Source organism: Cherax quadricarinatus, chromosome 66 (genome assembly GCF_038502225.1).
Source record: "Cherax quadricarinatus isolate ZL_2023a chromosome 66, ASM3850222v1, whole genome shotgun sequence".
In the NCBI taxonomy this organism is placed as follows: domain Eukaryota; kingdom Metazoa; phylum Arthropoda; class Malacostraca; order Decapoda; family Parastacidae; genus Cherax; species Cherax quadricarinatus.
In genome coordinates, this window is record NC_091357.1 from 23,300,599 (window position 1) to 23,316,882 (window position 16,284).

A 16,284-nucleotide genomic window follows, 5' to 3' on the forward strand; every position below is an offset into this window, starting at 1 on the left:
TCATCTAAATTTGTATAACTATACCTGACCTGACTAGGTTGGGTGCATTGGCTTAAGCCGGTAGGAGACTTGGACCTGCCTCGCATGGGCCAGTAGGCCTTCTGCAGTGTTCCTTCGTTCTTATGTTCTTATGTTCTTATATGTACCTGTATGTAAATAAAGTTACTTTCTTAAGTAAATAAGTAAGTATATTTAAGTACAGGTAATCATAAATACAATTGCATTATTATTATTATTATAATCAAGGGGGAAGCGCTAAACCCGGAGGATTATACAGCGCCTGGGGGGGGGATGTGGAAGGCATTCAGGCTTAATTTGGGGAACTGGAGCACAGATCCAATTCCCTAAATCAAGAGCCCCTCACCATCAAGGAACCTTCCTTGAGGGGAAATACAATTGCAGATAGATGTAAGTATTACAGTTATCATACAGAGTAACATTTGTGTACAATTACCCTCCATAATAACCCAAAAATGTCAGATGAAGTGATGCATTTCCATTGTCCTCGTAATATCTTAATATTTAAATTATTAAAAATCTGTTGGTGTTATAGAATATCTGGGGCAGTTAATAGCAGTTTAATAAAACATTTTAATAGAACTAGTTATTATAAACATCGGGGATTTAAAGGCAGTGATTTATTCTTAGTAAGTTCCTACATAATACTTTTTCTTAATGGATTTTTTTACAGAATTTCCAACTTTGTAACGCCACATAATCCTACGGGTTTAGTGCTCCCCCTTTATTATAATAACAAATCCAACTTTGTAAAATAATTACTGACAGATTTCAAAAAAGACATAAAATACTTTAACATTATAACTATAAACGACTAATATAAAATATTTGTGTAATGATTTGTATACAAGTAAAACATATCAAGAGGTTTAGTCCCCAGTTTTATAAGAACAAAAAAAAAAAAATTTTTAGTGTAGTTGAGGCGGCCATCTTGGCGGGCGAGTCAAACACAGTGACCTCCTTCAACCTTATTATTCTCTATTATCATTTCTGCTGCGTCCTATATTGAGGTCAGCAGGAGGTAGGGTGAGTGTGTGAGGTCAGCAGAGTGTCAGTAGAGGTGTGAGTGGCTGGGTAGGACCAGTGACACCAGTAATGACACTCAAGGTCGTCTACACTTGCCATAACAACACAAATCTTGTCAATAAATATTTTTTCTAGAAAACTCATAAATTTGATCAGTGAGAGACTTGCGCAGTATTTAAGATATCTTTATTCTGGATACATTTCACCAGCCCCCCCCCCATCTCAGGGGAGGGGCTCTTGATGCTGGTAAGGGGCTCTTGATCCAGGGGAATTGTATCTGTGCTCCAGTTCCCTGAATTAATCCTCATTATCTTCCACACCTTAATCCTACGTGTTAAGCGCTTCCCCCTTTGATTATAATAATTTCTCAAGCCAGTGGCTTCTTCAGTCAAATGGTGGAGGATGAGGAGGAGTTTGAGGTAATAAGTCCCTCAGCCTCGAGTCAGTGTGTTCTGTCATCAGTCTTGATTAATGGACCTGGACACAACACCAGGCTGAGGGACTGATCACCTCAAACTTGTATTTTTTCAAGGACCTTAACAGTGCTGTTTGACCTTTATGGCTTTAGCGCTTATGGTTATAATAATAATCAAGGACCTTAATGGAAATACTTTGACCATTTTTTTTTTAGGCTGTCTTGCGTAATTTACACATACACAGTAAGTCCTCGCTAAACGTTGTCAATAGGTTCTTGGGAACTGCGGCTTGAAGCGAAACGGCGTATAACGAAACCAATTTTACCCTAGGCTAATTGATGTAAACATCAGGGGTACACGGTGCACCTTTAGCACTCATTGCAACAGGATTAAATCAAGGAAGAAATGTTTGCAAAGAGAAAACTGTAAGGAGCACCTCCTACCACCATCCAGTTTAATAAGTACGGCGGACTTGCTGAGCACTTTTGTACTGCATTGTTTATTGTGCATTTGTATGATTATCATATGCTTTATGAATTTTATTTTACAATTTGTATTCATACATTTATTCATTATCCAACCTGCTTATTCCAGTTCAGGGCCACGGGTGGCCGGAGCCTATCCCAGCAGCTCGGGGCACAAGGCATGAACCAGCCCTAGACAGGATGCCATTCCATTGCAGGTCACACTTACACATACACTTACACACACACTTACACACACACTTACACACACACACGCGCACACACGCACGCACACACACACACACACACACGCACACACACACACACGCACACACACACGCACACACACACGCACACACACACGCACACACACACACACACACACACACACACACACACACACACACACACACACACACACACACACACACACACACACACACTGGAGGACAGGAGGGTCAGGGGAGACATGATAACGACATATAAAATACTGCGTGGAATAGACAAGGTGGACAAGGACAGGATGTTCCAGGGAGGGGACACAGAAACAAGAGGCCACAATTGGAAGTTGAAGACACAAATGAGTCAGAGAGATAGTAGGAAGTATTTCTTCAGTCATAGAGTTGTAAGGCAGTGGAATAGCCTAGAAAATGACGTAGTGGAGGCAGGAACCATACACAGTTTTAAGACGAGGTTTGATAAAGCTCATGGAGCGGGGAGAGAGAGGGTCTAGTAGCAACCGGTGAAGAGGCGGGGCCAGGAGCTAGGACTCGACCCCTGCAACCACAAATAGGTGAGTACAAATAGGTGAGTACACACACACACACACCACACACCACACACCACACACACACACCACACACCACACACCACACACACACACACACCACACACCACACACACACACCACACACACACACCACACACACACACCACACACACACACCACACACACACACCACACACACACACCACACACACACACCACACACACACACCACACACACACACCACACACACACACCACACACACACACCACACACACACACCACACCACCCACACCACACCACCCACACCACACCACCCACACCACACCACCCACACCACACCACACACCACACCACACACACCACACACACCACACACACCACACCACCACACCACCACACACACACACACACACACACACACACACACACACACACACACACACACACACACACACACACACACACACACACACTCACTCATACCAGGACAATTTAGACACACCAATTAACCTAATGTACACACCTTTGGGATGTGGAAGGAAACTGGAGTTATTATTTTTTTTTTATTATCACACTGGCCGATTCCCCCCAAAGCAGGGTGGCCCGAAAAAGAAAAATTTTCACCATCATTCACTCCATCACTGTCTTGCCAGAAGGGTGCTGTACACTACAGTTTTTAAACTGCAACTGGAGTACCTGGAGAAAACCCACACTAACATGGGAAGAACATGCAAACTTCACACACAGTGGCCCAGGCCGAGAATCAATTTTTTTTTTTCTAATTAACATTTTAACGAAATGACAAGTGAGAACTTGTTATGACCAAGGTCATAATGTGATTAATTTATATGTATTATCCACTTAATATTATACTCTGGGTTTCTTTAATATTAGCTAAATTAAAGATTCCACTAGTTTATAATATTATCTGATTTAGGAATATACCCGGGTATGATGTATATATATATATCTTGAGTAATGTGTTAGGTAGGTACACCTGGCTAAGGTTTATAACAAGGTATCTCCATTGGTGGGTAGTTTGCACCGCTCTACCCTCTCTCCCTTTTGACGAGTTGATGTCATGAAGGAATTTACTGTATATGGCAGTTCACTCTCTCTGCTGACTCAGTGTGCATTGACTGAGCTACCCTCCTAGTACTCCGCCTTATTCTCACTTGGATAGAGAATTGGGTTATAGAAACTCCTGATCCAGCTTGTGGTTTATTGTGAAGTCTGCTGACAATCATATACTGTTATCTTCAGGTTACGATGTGACGACCAGTGTCAAGCTTAGAACTTTGTGATATATTCCTTATGCCAGGGAGTTACTCAGAAAAAGTGTTAATTCTCAATATATGTACTTGCACACAAGTAATGTTACTATTGAGGAAGCGATAATATTCCTCTGATCATTATCAAGTGTAGTGACCATATTGACATGTACATTCTATTTAAGAGTTTTCTTGTGTGAAGGAAAGTTTCTGACAGTGATATTTAATAGATATTTATGAATATCTAAAGTATTTAAGCTTTTAAATAAAAAACTGGAAAAGACTGAGTAACTATTATTTGTGCCTTACATTTCTCAGTTTGGAACCATATCTTTTCATTCTTTGAAGTGTGTTGTTACGGAGTGCACTAACCTGGCTAAAGATTAAGATTTGAACCGTAACAGAACTCCATTACTATTTATGATAATTATACTTATTACTTACTGACCCTTTGTGTTAGGTAAAAGAACACACATGCATCTAATAAGAAATTTTATTGTCAGTGTTTGGCTGTCCAGGACCTCGGAAGCCAAACATTGCTATAATAAAATGTCACATTAGTTGCACATGTCCTTTTACCGAACACTTCATCAATTCACTTGAATTCATCAAGTGCTTGGTGGGCAAACCATCTTCACAATAAAATGCCATAACCTGCATTGTGTGGCTTATTTACATAGGTTAAGGGTGATTGTGTGGTCATCAATCAGATGGGTAACTGCCTTGATACAGCATCAGTTGTAATTACTGTATTTGCTTACCTTAATAATTTTTCTCAGCACTCCACTGAATGCTGACAGGTTGAATAAGATACACATATGCAATACAAGTACACATCTTTATCGATGAAAAGTTTTGCCTTAACGGCAGGCTTCTTTAGATGAACGTAAAACTAGAGACAGTAGATGTATGGTAATTTTGAGGTGATCAGTCCCTTGGTTTAAAGCAGAGGCTTGTCTACCTGCTTCTACTTTAAACTGACACCTCGATCAAGGTTGAGAGACCAGTCATCTCAAAATTACTTTTTATACTGTGTCCAGTGTTATTTTTGCCTGTTTGACTGAAGAAGCTAGCTGCACAGGAAAAACATTAAAGCAATGAAGATGCCAGTGTTACACATTTGTCTTATTCATTAATCTGTGTTCAGAATATCTTACCTCAAAGTTTTTAAGCATTAAGAACAAATTAAACATGATATTGTAATACCCCACTATAGGTGGCCAGGCATTAAATACAGTACTTTCTGTTGAGTTAAAAGTGAATTGTACTGACAGTAATACATTACCTGAGAATAACTGCTGATTGCTGTTGCTTTTCGACATAGTTTTATTGACAAATTATCATTTTATTTGGCATACTGAAATCACTCCATATGAAAGCAAAAGACTTGACAGATGGTTTAAAATACTCCTAATAAAAAACAGGAGCACAATGACTAAGAGAGAACTCACTAAGTGTAAGAGGACCTCACCTTTTCAGTTCTCTCTTTGTGCATAAGGAGAATTACCAAGAAGCCTTTGGCTGTCTTCAAGAAGGAACTTGATAAGTTCCTCAAGTCAGTTCCTGATCAACCAGGCTGTGGTGCATGTAAACTGCATGTTGCTGGCACCAATTGCCTGGTTCATTAAGCCAGCAAATGGGAGTAAATAAGCAAGTTTATTTAGGTATAGGTACCCCTGGAATTGACATAAGGTACAAGTTAAAGGTAAGGACTATCCTTAGTATTGCATTTCTGAAGCATTTCAATAATTTTCAGATGATGGAAGATGTTTATATGGAGATAGAAAATTCGACTCCAAGAACTACATTGCAACAACTGTTGGAAGTTCATGATCCAGAGGAAACTCCAGATGTGCTCAAGAATCAACCACTTCGCACACCCTCATCTGCCAAAAAACGAAAACGTGAAGCAAGAAAGAGCAGTGCTGCCAAACAAATTAAAGGTCTGTAGGTTTTCATATTGTCTAAGATTTTTTTTTCACTGATAACATTTTCCAAATATTTATTATTATAATATAGTTGTTGACAGAGTGACCTGCATCTCAGTGGCAAAGCACTTGGTTCACAAGTGAAGGAACCTAACAGTACAATACAGCCTCTCCTCATTTAATGAGTGTCATTCCTAAGACCACATCATTAAATGAATTCGTCGCTAAGTGAGGAGCATACTATAATGGTAGCGAGTTTGTCATCCATCTTTGATATTGTTTTAATGTCACCTTTGCATCATTTATAACTTTTCTGGTATACATGTACTATTTTTAAATGTTTATACAGTAGTGTACTCTATATTGAGATAAACAGAATAGAGGAAATCAGCTCTAATATACATTTTTAGGTATAAATACTGGTCAGAGAGCCTGTCGTAAGTCTGAGGCGTCGGTAAACGAGTACGTCGCTAAATGAGGAGAGGCTGTACTGTAAATGGGTACTGTACCTGGGTATTTGTTAACTATTGTAGGTTGCTTCCTGGTTGAAAATGTTGGACAGCATCTAGATACACAGTACATATATAAAATACATAAGATATTTAACTTTTTTAGGATCCACATCCCTGATCTGATAATTGCTCTCGGGGTCCAAGAATTTAAAATAACGTATTTTTTCTTATAGATTAAAAGAGTACATTTATTAAAGGTAATGAAATGAAAGCAAATTTTTTCCCATCAGTACTTAATGAAATATAGAGGCATTGAAGTTGATAGTAAATGATCCGAAGGGTACAATTTGGCAGCATTCCACTTTGATTATCAAATTGATGGGGATTGGGCTCAAATTTGCATGTTGCTGCCAGTCCCAGATGCAGTGTGTTGGCGAGTACTGGATATTAGTAGCTGGTTGTGGTGTGTGGATGGTTGAGGATGCCCTGGATCGTTGACGTGTTGAGTGAGGGTTGTGACTCCCAGCCTGGGCTGCTGCTGCTGCCGCATCCCACATGGCACTACCACTGTCACCTACTTCTGCATGCAGTCTATTCCATCCCAATTGTAACAACTTCATCTTCGCTGTCACTGTCTGTTGCTGGTGTAGGACCATGGGATGTACTCCGTCCCTTTATTCAAGCTGGCTACACTTGTCTATTAAGTAAACAAGTAGACAGTACAGGCAGTTCATCAGGCATTGTGGAATACACCTGCCATCCAACTTACGACCGAGTTCGGTTCCGAGAAACCGGTTGTAAGTCGAAATGGTCGTAAGTCGAACTTTACTACTGAATATCAACAAAACATTTTTGTAATGACTTTATTTTATTGTTTTATTTTGGTATTTCACGTTTTACTTTACTTTTTATGCTGTTTGTACTGTATTTTATACTGTAAGGTTTAGGATAAACACTTTGTACAACACAAATAGTTGTTTATTTCCCAGAAATTTGGCATAAAAAACACGGTCGTAAGTCGAGCAGGTCGTAAGTCGGATGGTAGGTGTATTTATTTTTTCCTTTCTTTGCCATCCCAGTCTACTGTGCACTTTCCTATTGTTTATTCCTCCTCAACTACTTACACCAAATCAATTCTTAAATAACTTAAATAGCTTGAATTTTTATTTATTTATTATCTCTTTCCATATGTATATTTTACACCCATAATTCATTATTGGAAGAATATACTACAGTTTCACATTATTCTTTATTGAATTCCAGATTAACCCTTTCACTGTTAACACCCCCACAAATTAAAAGCTCCTGTGTGAATAAAAAAAAAAGATCTAAAATTATGGCAGTTCACTTTCTGGAGGTAATTACATCAATACTAAATTTGATACAGTACTTGCTGAACTAAGCAGGCAAAGCTGGAGATCTGAGTGCACTTTACATGACAGCAATTTTACTTGCTTTGAGGCCTATTTAGGCCAGTTCCAATGCTCAAACTGACCCTGTTCCCACTTCTTTGTTAGTATGCCCTCATACTACTCATTGATATCAAGATCCTGCCTTTCAATCATCATAACTACCTGATCTCAAGTGCTGAGAAGTCAGTAATTTGGCCAGTTTTACACTTTTTTTTTTTTTTATAATTTTAAAATAGTCCAAAACAAACATGGCAGGCATTCCAGCCGTTAACCCTTTGACTGTCGCGGCCGTATATATACAGTGGACCCCCGCATAACGATCACCTCCGAATGCGACCAATTATGTAAGTGTATTTATGTAAGTGCGTTTGTGCATGTATGTTTGGGGGTCTGAAATGGACTAATCTACTTCACAATATTCCTTATGGGAACAAATTCGGTCAGTACTGGGACCTGAACATACTTCTGGAGTGAAAAAATATCGTTAACCGGGGGTCCACTGTACATTTATGAGGTACCGTGTTTGACGTATATATACTCATAAATTCTAGCGGCTTCAAATCAGGCAGGAGAAAGCTGGTAGGCCCACATGTGAGAGAATGGGTCTGTGTGGTCAGTGTGCACCATATAAATAAAATCCTGGAGCATGCAGTGCATAATGAGAAAAAAAAAACTCCGACCGTTTTTTTTTTAATTAACCCTTTGAGGGTCGACAGGCCCTCTCCGAAACTCGTTCTCAGGGTCGGCCAAATTTAAAAAAAAAAAAAAATTATTTTCTCTTATGAAAAGATAGAGAATCTTTTCCCGATCATAAAGACACCAAAAGTTTGAAATTTGATAGAAAACTTACGGAATTATGCTCTCGCAAAGTTAGCGGTCTCGGCGATGTTTACGCATCGGCGATTTTGCCCACTTTGAGCCCCATTTTCGGCCAATTTCGCTGTACTAGTCGACAAAAAACATGAATATTTCGCTAGAACTCCATTTTTTCTATCGAATGGGTGCAAGAAACCACTCATTTATGAAATTCAACTATCCAGTACAGTGGTCAGAATTTAGCAATTTTGCTAATTTCACACAAATTTCAAAAGATGCCAATTTCCGAATAGGGTCCAGAATAAACAAGAAAGACATTCCTGGCACTAAAATGACATTTCCTCTAGTCATTAGTCATGTCTCAAGGCCCCTCTTATATTCTTTTGCTTTCCACTTTGAATTTTTATTTTCACAAAAAATATAAGATTTACTGTTATGCAGACTACTGCATTAGTGTAAAAAATGGTATAAATATTATTGGTGCACTTGTGAAAGAATATTAGACTCACCAGTTGACGTGTATTGCACGCTTGGCACGATTTGTTTACTTTTGAAGTTTGGTAAAAATCGAACATTTCTGCTACTTTGAGCTCAATTTCAAGGCACCTTTCTTTGTAAAACCAGTCAAAATCATCTCAATTTCTGTAATATGTCTTCCATTCTATAAAATGATACCAAGAAAACTAGAATATAACAATAAATACTATACGAAAATACACTGCAAAGTCGCTGATTTATTCAAAAAAAATGGTCAAAGTTTTTTTTTTCTCATTATGCACTGTGTGCTGCAGGATTTTTTTTAGACTGTGCACACTGACCACATAGACCCATTCTTTCATATGAAGGCCTACCAGCTTTCTCCCACTAGATTTGAGGGCGCTAGAATTTATGAGTACTAGTACGTCAAAAACCCCTACGCGTAAGACGTACTAGTACGACGAAAACCCTCAAAGGGTTAAAATGCCGACTTCGTGGTCTATTTTCCTATAGTATTTGTGGTTGTATTCTCGTTTTCTTGGTCTCATTTGATAGAACGGAAACTATATTATAGGAATAGAGGTGATTTTTATTAATTTTACTATAAAAAGAACCTGGAAATGGAGCACAAAATACGGGAAATGTTTGATTTTTGCTGTCAGTTTTCCATCAAATTTCGTTTTTTTGGTGTCTCTACAATTGGGAAAAGATTCTCTATCGTTTCATAAGAATTTTTTTTTTTTTTTTTTAATTTTTTTAATTTTTCGACACCAGGAGACACCTCAGGATTGGGGGTTGCGACAGTCAAAGGGTTAAAGCAACCTTTCTCTCTGTTCATTAATCACATCCCCATGCCTCTCCTATATATCACTTGCTTTCCATTTTTCATCACACTCTAACTGACCTTGTTAAAAGTTCCCACTTTAACACAGGCTTTCTCTTTGACTTTTTTAACAAAAGCTAACTTATTGCACTGACTTTGATTTTATTTTACCTTTTGCACTTACCACTGCCCTTGCACACTCGTGAACTTCACTCATTCCTAACCTCCACATATTCCTCCTTATTTCTTGGCTAATAAGCTATGGTCATGATTTAGGCAGTCCCAGTAAGTGAAATAGGCTTAAAATGCATAAAGCAGACCAGGGGTCCCCTTCTGGGGAGGCCTCTTTCCCTTCTCGAAGAATATATCCAAAATTTTACTATTTCTGCCAGTCCAAGGCCTATTTCAGACCACATCCAGTCTGAAACTAACCAGAATCTTCTTGATTTTGTTAGTATGTCTTTCACACTATCTTTTGCCATCACAAAATGGCCAATAGTACCATGAAAACCATTTTGGAAAACATACCAAAGTCACAAATTTAACGCAAACACGAGGTTAGATTATAGCTGTTCCCGTCATGTACTGCATGGGGCAGAATTTATTTTTATACTGTGCACACACTCGCTGCACAGATCCGTTCTCTCAAACTTCATTGCCAAAATTAAGTTTAATAGCTAGAAAAAAGAAAATGTAGGGGTTACTTAGTCTCTAGTTTCCAGCAGTGATTATTTGATTAATGGCATTATCTTTTTCTTTCAGGTAAAGATGTTACAAATCTTCAAACTAACGTTCTCAGTCAGTCACGACAATCTATTAGTACTTCAGTTCTTGGTGAATCTCTCAATGCCAGCAGCATCAGAGGTGTAGACCAGACTTATGCAAATTTAAATATCCTTGAGAGTAGCGAATCGTCCATCAATGAGGACCTTGATCTTGAGAGGGCAGCTAGGTTTCACAAGAGACGGCAGCATCCTTTGAAGAACCTCAGTCAACCAAGGGTATCTGTTGCTAAGTTGAAGAAACCTAAAACTTCCAAGCCAATAACTCGTCAAGATTTAGAGAAGTCTCCCGGGGATCATGGTTCAGTATTAAACACAGCTGAAAATAAGGTTAATATTGAAAATAGGACATATGCTGGTGTTAACACCAGTATGATGGAATCGTCATCAGACAGCATTGATTATGAGGCAGTAAAAAAAATGCGCAGTCGGACCAGGAGAGAAGTCACAGTGTCTCACCAGGGATTAAAAACTACATCCGTCTCTCACAGTTTGCCACCAAGTAAAGCTCCAGATGATGTAAATTTGGAAAATGACATTACATATGCTGGTATCAGCAGTAATATAATGGAATCGTCGGTTGATAGCATAGATTATGGAATAGCCAAGAATGTGCGGTACAGGAAAAAGAAGCAGGACATAGTTCTTGATGAATTTGGTCCAGTGCCTTCTGGTCAAAACTTGCCACTGGGTAGTGACCTTACATACACTGAATCTGTTACAAGTGTATACAGCCCTGAAGACATACAGAGTGGTACAAACAGGGACACTGTCAAGGAGTTGAGATCTCTCAAAACTAATAAAACTGCTTCTCCACAGAAATTGGATTTGTCTCTAGATTCTCGGAGCACTACTTTCTCAGAAGGTTCTGTCTCTAAATTAGATCAAATTTATGAGGTTAGTAATGAGGGAGATGAAAGTCTTGAAAATGTTAGAAAGACAACTAGACAGAGATTTGCTCGAAAGGCCCCAGATTTGAAACTAAATGTGACTGCACTGGTTGAGAAGTTCAAATTAAACCAGAGGTCAGCCTTAAATGCTGAAGAAGCCCCAGAACAGATTGAAGCAGATTTGAAAGCACCATCTTCTCCAACTGAAAATGAATTCTTAGATGAGGAAAAATCAGATTGGCAAGCCTCCCAGGAAATTTCTTTACCCAAGAATGAGGTGACTAGTAAATTCCTGCCTTCAGAGGTGGAAGCAAGCACAATTCCTCAAGTAGAAGGTGTGAAGAGCAGTAGTCATGGCAGGACATCTAATGATAACACAACAGGACTTCAGTCGAAAGAAGTTGTACTTCCCCCTGTTGGTTTTAGAGATGAACGCAATAAATTTCATAAGACATCACTGGGAGATTTTTCGAGTGATAGCGAGGATGATGAACTTGTGAGTAACATAAATGCCACCCTCATTGCCCTTGCTAATGAAAATGAAGAGATCAGTGTAGGTAATAATCAGTATAAATTACAGTTGTCTCCTCTGAATAGTCCTTTGGTCAACCATGGTGTATCTGCCCCATCTTCTCCAACACATGGGCAAGATAGCCCCAGGAACAGGGCTAGAGATAGGTCCACTTTTAAAGGTAGCCCCAGGAAATCACAGCAAAAGAGTGCCACACCATCGCCACTGGAAAGCCCTCAAAAAAGTGTTGAAGCAAATGTTGCCGTGTCTCAAAGGAAAAGCCCTCGAAAAAGTGTTGGAGATTCATCAGCATTACTTTCAAAGAGTCCAAAGCTAAGTGTAAGAGATGATGGCTTGTCAGCTGCAAGACAAAGTCCAAGAAAAGGTTTGGTAAGACGTGTGTTGTCACCTGCAAGGGAAAGTCCAAGGAAAAGTATTAGAAGATCTGCAGTGTCACCTGCAAAGGAAAGTCCAAGGAAAAGTATTAGAAGAGCTACAATGTCACCTGCAAAGGAAAGTCCAAGGAAAAGTATTAGAAGATCTATAGTGTCACCTGCAAAGGAAAGTCCAAGGAAAAGTGTTGGAAGAGGGGCAGTATCACCTGCAAAGGAAAGTCCAAGGAAAAGTATTAGAAGAGCTACAATGTCACCTGCAAAGGAAAGTCCAAGGAAAAGTATTAGAATAGCTACAATGTCATCCTTAAAGGAAAGTTCAAGAAAAAGTGTTGGAGGGGGTGCCGTATCACCTTCAAAGGAAAGTCCACGGAAAAGTATTGGAAGAGCATCAATAGAAATTCCGAGAAAAAGTGTTGGAAGTGGAACAATGTCACCTAAGGAAAGTCCTAGAGAAAGTGTTGAAAGAATTGCACAGTCACCTACAGAGGACAGGACTAGAAGTGTTCATAGGTCTAGCATATCGCCTTCGAAGGACATTCCTCAAAGTGTTCAAAGAACTGCATCATTATCACCTACAAGTGACAGTCCCAGGAGTGCTCTAAATTCACCAAAAAATGTTTCATCTTCATATAGCCCAAGCGATCTTGAGGAGAGAGATATTACCAGATCAGTTAGGAATTCGTTACCTTTTATCCCTGAGAAGAAATCCAGTATGAAAAATATTGTATTGACACAAGAACAGTTTGAAGTGCATCCAGAAGAAGCTTTCAAATTAAAACACAGAATATCAGGAAATTTGGATGGCAGTGCAAATGCATTGTTAGATAAGGATGATATGAGGTCTTCCATAATACCCAAGGATAAGGCAATAGTTATGCAGGAACAATTAGTGCTTAGAGATGAAGATATTCCTACAGATATTATGATGACCAAAGTCAGGGAAAATGTTGCTACATATTCTTCAAATGTAACTGCTAAAAGTAATGAGCATGTTCCTGTACGTGAGGAACTTCTAGTTGAGGATAATTCACATGCTCGTGAAGTTTCAGCCAATAAAGGGAAAGACAATACCGGAATGCAGAGGAATATATCAAGTAAACATATTGTACAGTATGACGATAGCTCGAGTGAGGGTGAGGTTATCTATCGTTTCACCCAAGATAATGCGCGTATTAAGGAAAAGGAATCTCTTCCTGAAGATATTTCCACTTCAGAAGATTCTGGAAGTGATGACTTAAACTTGCTTCCAGTGACAGAGAGGAAAATTGTTCGTCTGCAGCAAGGTAGCCCAGTAGATGCTGATAAAAAAAGGTCTGAAGCTGAAGTAACAGCCTACCATTTGAATGTTGAAGAGCAGGTTGAGGATGAGGGTTCAGACAGCAATTCAAGCAACCAAGAGCTGGGTGCAGGTACATCACAGCAACACAGGAATAATTCTAGATCTGGAATCCAATCTAAAAGCTTAGTATCATCCAAAGGAAGGCAGATGACCATGAAAGAATTTATACAGAATCTGGCAGTTAAGCCAATGCCACCACCAGCAGTAGCAGATATGGAAAAAGAGAGATCCACACTGGCTGGCCTCCTTAAATTTAACACTTCTAGGGTGCAGAAACTGCCCCAGCAAACTGCGGCTGCCAAGAAGATCAGAAAGAAGAGCAAGCAGTCATTGCCTGCATCATTGCCCAAGAGTGTCACAAAAGAAATTTTTTCTCATTTTGCAAAGTGCAAAGTAACTGAAGGTGCCATGAAAGCTATAATGAAAACCAGTGAAGAGTACTGGAAAAATTTGTCCACCGATCTCTCAAATATAGTGAATGCCAGAAAGGGAGGAGATGAAATTCTTGGCCGTGATGTGAGGAAGCTTATGACCAGACAGGGCCTCATCACCACAGAAGAGTCTCTGTTTGCTCTGGCAGAGAAATATTTGCCAGCAGAAGAATGGAACACTATCATTCCTACAGAGTATGCAAAGGGTAATGTGCATCCTCCTGAGAAGGTTATTCAAGATATGTTTATGTGAGCTCCTGTACTTCTTAATTTACACCAAAATATATTGAACATGTAAAATAAAGATCCCATTTACGTTTAAGAGTTCACAGATTATATTTGTACAACATAGTTTTTAAGTTTTGTACCAGACTGAAAAATAGGAATAGCCTTTCTAACCTCTGAAAATATAATTCTTCTCTCTGTTATAATACATATATTGTAGATGAATGGTTCAGAGAACCAACACGTTGAAAAATTAGACACGTGCAACTCTTCATCAGTCCATGAAGACACTGTGTGGCAAAAAGTTTCCTCAATAAAGATACCCAAGAGTTGCACATGTCTAATTTATCAGTATTACATATATACAATAACAAATGAAACTTCTTGTCATTGTGTAACCCATTCAGGTTGAGTTCTTGTGAATATAGAATTTCCTGATTGTTAACAAGGTTGGGTTTATTTTCTGTGAATATGATCATAATACCAGGATATAAAGTTTGGTACTTTTATTATTGTATTATAAAACCTATTTTGTTACTAAGGATTTTTTTTATTATATTACCACTTCAAAAATTGTTTTCCCCATTGTTTGTTTTCTGTTTTGTTTACCTTCAGCTTAACTGTTTTTGACTGGAACGTGTTTTTCAGGTTTACACTTATTGCTGAGGCCAGTCTACACTTCAAGCTGCCCTTTCCTTGGATCAAACCTGATTATTACTTCCAATTCCCAGGGTACTGTATTACTGTTTCCCTTTAAGGAAGGTCCTTGATATCAGTGAGGGGAAGGCTTCTGATCCAAAAAGTTGGGGCTGACTTTCCCTTGGATCAAATCTGATTCCCTCCCATTCCCCAAAACATCACATGACCACCAGCATTCAACCCCTATGGGTTTAATGCTTCCTCATGAACCCAGTGGTAATCTACAGTAATTGCTCCCTGCAAGAGTGGTTCCTTGATGCCAGTGAGGTGCTCTTGATCAAAGGATTGAAATTGAATGCCTTCCATTCCCCTAGATGTTTTATGATCACTGCTTGTTTAGTGCTCTCATTTTCCATTAAAAATGAGCTATTGATCTGAAGGCCATATGACCCTTGTGGGTTTAGCACTTAGTTATGATTATAATACTGATCTGAGGAATTTGATGTATTGTCCTCTGGATCAAATCCAAATACCTCTCCAACCCTTCTACCTTATTAGTGAGGAAATTTCCTCACTTGTAAAGTGCAGCTTCCCTCAAGGAAGGTTCCTTGATGCTGGTGAGGGGCTCTTAATTCAAGGAGTTTGATCATATATATCTCATCCATGCTCTGTATGTTTGTAATCGTTTTAGACTAGTGTTAAGAGCTATTCAGAAATAACCCATCCAGGGAAGTTCCTTGACACTGCTGGGGGCTCTTGATCTAGGGAATTGGATCTGTGCTTGTTGCCTGAATTGAGCCTGAACGCCTTCCATGTCCCCCACTACAGGTGCTGTATGATCCTACTGGTTTAGAACTCCCCATGATTATAATAATATTGCTGTATAGCCCTTGTGGCTTAGCGCTTCTTTTTGATTATAACAATAATATTAAGAAATAAGATTACCTACATCCCATTGTACTCCATATACCACAATGATTGTGACAAATTTCTAGCAAGCACGAAGTTTTTTGCTGGGTCCCTGGACACTGATGTTCAAGGAAACAAACGTGCAGACTCGTCTGCTATTTATGATCTACCATTTTCCCACAAGGGATTCCCTTTTTTTCAAACTGTTTTCTAGCGCTGTTCCAGAGATACCACATGGAGAGGCTCCCAACACACTTCTGCAAGGACTGCCATATAGCACTGACAGTT

At 39.2% G+C, this 16,284-nt stretch overlaps 1 protein-coding gene across 4 annotated transcripts; it reads left to right on the forward strand.

Annotated features, from left to right (window-relative positions):
* Positions 1-928: 928 nt before the first annotated feature.
* Positions 929-15,027, forward strand: LOC128704048 (uro-adherence factor A). 4 transcript variants are annotated; one of them, XM_070099267.1, is made up of 4 exons: positions 929-1,028; positions 5,724-5,910; positions 10,638-10,662; positions 10,696-15,027. In XM_070099267.1, the coding sequence occupies exons 2-4, from the start codon at positions 5,724-5,726 to the stop codon at positions 14,474-14,476; spliced, it is 3,993 nt and encodes a 1,330-aa protein (XP_069955368.1). In that variant the 5' UTR covers positions 929-1,028; the 3' UTR covers positions 14,477-15,027. The 4 variants fall into 4 exon arrangements, with proteins under 4 accessions (XP_069955368.1, XP_053654989.1, XP_053654988.1 ...); XM_053799014.2 differs by having other exon boundaries at positions 929-1,039; positions 10,638-15,027; XM_053799013.2 differs by having other exon boundaries at positions 10,638-15,027.
* Positions 15,028-16,284: the final 1,257 nt, after the last annotated feature.